At 63.4% G+C, this 6,815-nt stretch overlaps 1 protein-coding gene across 1 annotated transcript; it reads left to right on the top strand.

Moving 5' to 3' along the window:
• Positions 1 to 751: 751 nt before the first annotated feature.
• LOC117650807 (transient receptor potential channel pyrexia) lies at positions 752 to 6,799 on the top strand. The gene is made up of 7 exons (XM_034394410.1): positions 752 to 1,184; positions 1,253 to 1,630; positions 4,492 to 4,749; positions 4,942 to 5,379; positions 5,458 to 5,893; positions 6,149 to 6,388; positions 6,744 to 6,799. Exons 1-7 carry the CDS (start codon positions 927 to 929, stop codon positions 6,797 to 6,799), a joined length of 2,064 nt encoding a protein of 687 aa, XP_034250301.1. The 5' UTR covers positions 752 to 926.
• The last annotated feature ends 16 nt before the right edge of the window (positions 6,800 to 6,815 follow it).

The raw sequence follows: 6,815 nt of genomic DNA, 5'->3' as shown, positions 1-6,815 counted from the left end.
AGGCAAATTTAGGGGGAGGGGGCACTTTGCCGCCAGCATGGCATAGACCGCGTGTTTACAAACGAAGCGAGCCGGCCGCATGGGGGCGGCGGGGCGGCGGGGCGGCGGGGCGGCCGCCTGGCGGGAAACGCATCCAGGCCGTTCTGCTCAGGAAGCTATTTCGGAGTGCTTTATTTGCTTTGCTGTAGCCAACACAGGAAGGCAAAGAAAGAGGCCCCGTTGTCTCCGTTCTCCCTCGCACGAACACTTTCATGCAAGGACACCTAAGGACGCGAACGAGGGAAAACAATCTTCAATATTTGCCCACACTGGTAATGTAAGCAGACCGCGCATTCTATAGGTCGTGACTGAGAGAGGGACTTACAAAGACTAAAGCTTAGTTGCACTGACGGTACGCGAAGTGACGGCTTTCACTTGAAATGTCCAACAGAGGCTCTCTGTTTGGAGAACAGGGAAGGAAAGACTTTAGAGCGGCAGTCTTGACTCGCCCACCGCGGCATGAGGTCTCCTCGGGGAAAGTTGTTGCGCTGTTGTGAATGGAGCTCGTTGTCGCAGGACGGCGCTCCACTTGGCCTGCTGCGTGGGCTGCGCGTCGGCGGCCACCGCGCTGCTGGCCTCCGGGGCGTCGCCGCAGCCCTGGGACGCGCTGCGCCGCGCCACGCCACTGCACTGCGCCGCCTCGGCGGGCTCTGCAGACTGCATCCGGGCCCTGCTCGCCGCCAAGGTCTGTACGTCTGTACACTCTGGACGCAACGCGCAGCACGAAGCGTGCCCGCGAGAAAGCAGCCAAAAGTTGATGAAAATTTCTGAACTATGAGTGTTTGGTCAGAATAACCGGGCCAGAGGTTGTGGTAGATTTCATAATTAGCTTCACAAGTGTATGTCTCATTTACGGAAATTTTACCGTCCGACCCGGCATAAACTTTATGGGCGAAACTGCCGGGTTGCTGCAAGTTTTGGCGGGCACGCCATGGGCACGCGGAGAGCCAACCCAGCCGCGAGAAGGGAGTTTTGATGAAGCGGTTCTTCCGCTTCGCCGCTCTGCTGTGCAGGTGGACGTGAACGCCGGGCTGTCGGGCGGCGCGGCGTGCACCAGGGCGCCCCTGCACTACGCCGTCCAGAGCGACGCCACCGACTGCGCCCAGCTGCTGCTGCAGGCCGGCGCCATCCCCAACACGCCTCAAGTACGAGCACGACGGACCGGCATGCCGCGAGCGCCTGGCCTGTCGCCCACTGTAACCTCTTGCCGCAGGTGTTCACCGAGACGCCGCTGCACGTGGCCGCCGCCCTGGGGTCGGCGTCGTGCGTCGGCCTGCTGCTGGAGCACGGCGCCGACGTCCGCGTGCAGTTCGGCGCCATGCGCGCCACGGCACTGCACCTGGCCGCCGAGGACGGCAACGCGGAGTGCGCGCGGCTGCTGCTGGAGGCGGGGGCGGACACCACGGCCATCAACTGGCGGCGGCAGACGCCGCTGCACCTGGCCGCCCACGCGCAGTCCGCCGCCACCATCCAGCTGCTGCTAGCGCGCCGCGCCGACCCCAACAGCCAGGACGACGACGGCCGCACCCCGCTGCACTGCGCCATCGTCAAGCTGTCCCGCTCCTGCGACTGCGTGCGGCTGCTGCTGCAGGTGGGCGCTCCGGACGGTGCATCGTCGCTCTGTCTCTCTCGCACCCAACGCGATGGGGGCCGGGTGGCCGCGATCACGTCCCGAAGGCACGGCCGCCCAGCCCGGCCGCCCGGCCCGGCGTCAGCTACAGCCTGCGCCTCTGCTGCACCATCCCGAGGGCGTGTTCATTTGAATGCGCCACTGCGGGCGTCGGTCGGGCCCGTCGGGCCGCACGGGGGCTCGCGTTATGCGCGCCACGTCCACGGCGCGAAGCAGCGAGAAGCAGCGCGGCGCAAAGCTGCAGGAAGTGGATGTAGAAAAAGGCGGCAATGCGCTGTTCATCCGAGTGCCGCTCGACGCGGGGCGGGGCGGGACGGGGCAGGGCGGGGTGCATTATCCCCTGCAATGCAGGCCGGGCGCACGATTAAACTTGTTTCCAGCGCCTGTGCACAGGCCGACCCCTGTTTCTCTCGCACTCCTACGGGCCGCCTCATAAGAGCGAGAGAGAACGGGCGACGAAAAAAAAATTATTCGAGGCCACTCTGCAGCGCCTCCCGCTCGTCCAAAGTGCAGCAGGCGCACACGGTTTTTCCATTTCCGTCTTTTTTCTCGGCGCAGATGAGTTTTATCTCCAGTCGGTAAAACTGAATGGCAGAGTTCGGCGGTCCTTTTTTTCTGCGCCCAGCGGTGCAGCGGCCCAGCGGGGCCCAGCGGTCCAGCGGGGCCCAGCGGTCCAGCGGGGCCCAGCGGCCCAGTCGCATGCTGTCTAATGCGCACCACGCGCACTGCAATCGCGCAGGCTCTTCAAAAAAGCAGAAAGTCGGGCGAAGCGCTGCCAACGGCACAAGCACGTTCGCAATCACCAAAGCCTTTCGAGCGACAGTGCGGATGCATTTATCTCGACGTATGGAACGGTAAATCAAATCCAACTGGTGAGGGCAAAAGGCAGAGAACGTTAAGCACGTACATAAGGTAGCCGAGAACAGTTTTGCAATCGAAATGGTGGACTGTCGTCGCCGAGCAACGAGAAACCGCGTTGTTAATTCCGTATGCGTGTACTTATACTACGTACACATTTCTATTTGTGGAGTCGTCCCCGCAGGGCGGAGCTCGGGCTGGGGCGAGACGGTGTTTGGCTGGCTTCCTGGAACACGGCCTGGAACATGCAGTCCTGCCACGAGGCGCACACGTGGCGCACACGTGCTGAAGGCCGACGAGGCCGGCGAGGCTGGCCTTGGCCCAGGTGCGCCGCGCGCGTCACGCCGCGTCGGCGTGTCAGCGCGTCAGTGTCAGTGTGTCAGCGTGTGTGAGCTGGTGTGAGCCATCGGACCTGACCGACTCGCGAATTGCCATGTGTCACGCTTGAATTGTCAGCCAATCCAATGCGCAATCCGCGGCTTCCCATTGCGCCCCCCCCCCCCCCTCTCTCTCTCTCTCTCTCTCTCTCTCTCTCTCTCTCTCTCTCTCTCTCTCTCTCTCTCTCTCTCTCTCGCTCCCCCAACCCCCTCCCCACTCGCACACAAAACCTCGCTGCTCGCGCGCTGCCTGACGTAACCACCAATTAGATCGGCGTGCATGAGCGCGGCCAGACGCGTTGCATCACTCTCATCACTTGCGTCATGTTCGCCGCTTTGATCACTGCGTTATTTGCGTCACTTTCGTCACTTGCTCCATTTGCGTCACTTCCATCACTGCCTTCACTTGCGCCGCGTGCATCGCGCGTGGCACACGTCCGCCCGCCGCGCCATTTGTTATTGGCGGGCGAAAACGAGCACATGAAGCGATGGCCGAGCAAATTAACCAGGCTCAAACTAATAGCGAAATTGAGGAAAATCCGAACCACCGCGGAGCGGCCCTTTGTATACGCGCACAATTAACCAAATTAACCCAACCCCGCCCTGTGAGCGAGCCTGTGAGGGCAGAGCCAGGCACAGCAGGCAGAGCAGGCAGAGCAGGCGCGGATTGAGGGGGGGGGGGGGAGGAGGAAATTGAGGGAGAGAGCCCCTCACTCCAGTCCTCGCCCTCTTTTCCGAGACTCTGTCCCTCTCGCACCGTCGCGCCGAACGTTCTCGAAGTGCGCGCGAGGGGCGGGGCGACGAAATATGTATTCGGATCGGAGTCAGACTGCCGGAGCAAACAGTCCAAGGACCACGAGTTGACGCCGCGGCGCGTCGTATCGGATTTTCGTTTCCCTGAGCTTGGGGCGATGACACGGTGGAGGGACACGGTCTGTACAACGTGGCTGGGGCTTCGCCTGGTCCCCGGCCCCGGCGGTCCCCGGCCCCGGCGGTCCCCGGCCCCGGCGGTCCCCGGCCCCGGCGGTCCCCGGCCTCAGCCCGGCCCCTCGTGCCTCGATATCGGCCTCCAGGCCCGAGGCCAAAGCCGATTGCTCCTTCTGGTACTAATACCTTTTGCGGACGCGTCTGGAAGGCCCAGGCCACCGTTCCGGCCCGTCTCATTACTGTGCTGGCTGCGACGCTGCGACTGCGAGTTCGGACCACTGCGGAGGGAGGAGCCTGCGGTCGCGGCGCCGTGGCTAGCCGGGGCCAGGTGTCGCAGGGTTGCACGGCCCCGCATGGCCCCGCATGGCCCCGCATGGCCCCGCATGGCCTTCGCCTCGTGGGGCATAGGCTTCAAAGGGCCCGGGAATCAAAGGCGGTATATTGGCAATTTAAGTTGTCAAGGGCGGCTTCCATTCGTTCCGAGAAGTGTTAATGGTGGCCGTGGACCGGCTTTCGGCCTTGGTTTCCATGCTTGCGAGTCGTGGGAGGTTTGGTGGGTTTCCAGTCACGCGGGTTTCAAGTCACGCTGCTCGAGGGGAGTTCGATCGGCCGCTCGGCGGCACAGGAAGGACAACGACGACGCGGTGCTCTTTGCTGCAGGCCGGCGCCGCGGTGAACCAGGCCGACAGCTTCGGCTACACGCCACTGCACATGGCCGCCCTCAACGAGTTCTCCAACTACGTCCTGCTGCTGCTGGCGCACGGCGGCGACGTCACGGCGCGCACCAAGGGCAACGTGTCCGTGCTCTCGTTCATCGTGCGCCGCACGCCCGACGTGCTGCCCAAGTTCGTGCAGAGGCTGGACCAGGCCGTGCGCCTGCACGACCACGAGATCGGCGACGTGGACTGCGAGCTCAAGGTGCGTGCGGGTTCGATCCACACCACTCCCGCAGGGAAGAGGGCCGGTTCGCCGGGATGCCCGCTTTCGCTGTAATTTTCCTTTGTTGATTTTATCTCTGGTACTCTGGTATTTTAAGACGCACGCTCAACTTTGTGCAAAGCTTGAGCGCAAAAAAATCTGCATGGTAGTTTGGTGCGTGCTGATTGGCAGATGGACTTCCGCATCCTGGTGCCGAACGCGGACCGCGGCGAGAGCGTGCTGTTCCTGGACCTGATCGACGTGGGCCAGCGCAGCATCCTGCAGCACCCGCTCTGCGAGACGTTCCTCTTCCTCAAGTGGCGCCGCATCCGCAAGTTCTTCCTGCTGTCGCTGCTCTTCCACGCCGCCTTCGTCGTGCTCTACTCCGTGTACGTCATCGGCGTGTACCCGCGCAACTGCGACGGCGAGCAGCTGCCGCGGTACATGTGCCAGATCCCCATGGCCACCACCGTGTCCGGCTACGTGCTGCTGGCCATGAACGGGCTGCTCGTCACCAAGGAGGCCTTCCAGCTGGCGCACGGCTTCCGCGCCTACGTCCGCCACTGGGAGAACTGGCTGCAGCTCCTCATCGTGGTGTCCGTGTTCCTCTGCGACATTCCTTCCGGCCGGGTGAGTCTCCATTCGCCTACCCGCTCATTCAGTTGGCATGCATTCATTCGCAAACCCCGTTCCCTGCGGGCCCTGCAGGTGTCCTCGTGGCAGCACCACATGGCGGCGCTGGGCATCTTCCTCACGTGGCTGGAGCTCATGATGATCGTGGGCCGCTTCCCCACGTTCGGCCTGTACGTGCAGATGTTCACCACGGTGGCCGTCAACTTCTCCAAGTTCCTGCTCGCCTACTGCTGCCTGCTGTTCGCGTTCGGCCTCAGCTTCGCCGTGCTGTTCGCCAACTACCCGCCCTTCGCCAACGTGCCGCTGTCGCTGCTTAAGACGGTCGTAATGATGTCGGGCGAGCTCGAGTTCGAGGACATGTTCTACAACGGCCAGCCCGGCGAGGAGATCCAGTTTCCCTACACGGCGCACTTCCTCTTCCTCATGTTCGTCGTCCTCGTCACGGTCATCCTCACCAACCTGCTGGTCGGGCTGGCCGTCAGCGACATCCAGGGGCTGCAGAAGTCCGCCGGTGAGTATCGGCATGGGCCTCACTCGGCCCCGGCTCCGGCTCTCCGGGCTGGTAATGGGGAGCGCCTGACGACTGGCGGGTAGGCAGCGCGGCCGACAGGCGCGTCGTGCTGCGTCTCGCTGCCTACCCGCCAGGCGGACTGCCGCGGCCGCTTCGCCGCTTCCAGTGCGGAGACACGCGCTAAATATAACCCTGAGTCCGACGGAGGGGCTTGGATTATTCCAGTGGATCGATGTGTTGACAACGTGTTGACAGGCCTGGACCGCCTGGTCCGGCAGGCCGAGCTGGTGGCGCACCTGGAGAGCATGCTGTTCTCGCGGCTGCTGCGGTGGCTGCCCGCCAAGCTGCTGGCCGTGTGCCACCGGTCGGCGCTGCTGCTGTCCTCGCCGAGGTCCTGCGCCATCTTCATCCGGCCCAACGACCCCCGCGAGCACCGCATCCCGCGCTACCTGGTGCGCCGCGCCTACCGCCTCGTGGCCGAGCGCCGCGACCGGGGCCGCGCGCACCGCCTGGCGGGGCTCGGCGGCCTGGGCGGCCTCGGCCTGGACGGCCACCACCACGCGCACGGCACGTCCCTGCCCATCCACGGCCTCGGCCACGCAGGCCACGCCAGCCCGCACCCCATCGACAGGGAGCAGGCGCGGCACGGCCTCGGCCTGCTTGGGGTGGGTCAGGGGGGCTCCCTCCGCGGCCGGCCCTAACAGTGGTGCGGCGTGTGGCTCGGCTCAAGGGGTCCCTCCCAGCCACACCATTCCCATGTGGAAAATTTAAACGAACGATATCTGTTGTTAGTAAATGCAAAAATGCTCTATTTATTTCAATTTTAGTTTAAGGGTTATGGGACCAACAGGAACTATAGCTGACAGAAGATTCTTTTCATGCAAGAAATCAGCCAGCAAAACTTAGTTTATCTTTATCATGT

The sequence above is a fragment of the Thrips palmi genome, unplaced genomic scaffold (assembly GCF_012932325.1).
Source record: "Thrips palmi isolate BJ-2018 unplaced genomic scaffold, TpBJ-2018v1 HiC_scaffold_5, whole genome shotgun sequence".
Taxonomy (NCBI): domain Eukaryota; kingdom Metazoa; phylum Arthropoda; class Insecta; order Thysanoptera; family Thripidae; genus Thrips; species Thrips palmi.
Note: the sequence above shows the minus strand (reverse complement) of the source record. Positions and strands in the feature narration are given on the sequence as shown.

Excerpts from the sequence above, each read along its gene's own strand:
- LOC117650807 (XM_034394410.1), top strand. The coding sequence starts at position 927 with ATGGGCGAAACTGCCGGGTTGCTGCAAGTTTTGGCGGGCACGCCATGG. Across the intron at positions 1,631-4,491 it reads GCGTGCGGCTGCTGCTGCAG|GCCGGCGCCGCGGTGAACCA; the intron begins GTGGGCGCTCCG and ends TCTTTGCTGCAG. Across the intron at positions 5,380-5,457 it reads GCGACATTCCTTCCGGCCGG|GTGTCCTCGTGGCAGCACCA; the intron begins GTGAGTCTCCAT and ends CGGGCCCTGCAG.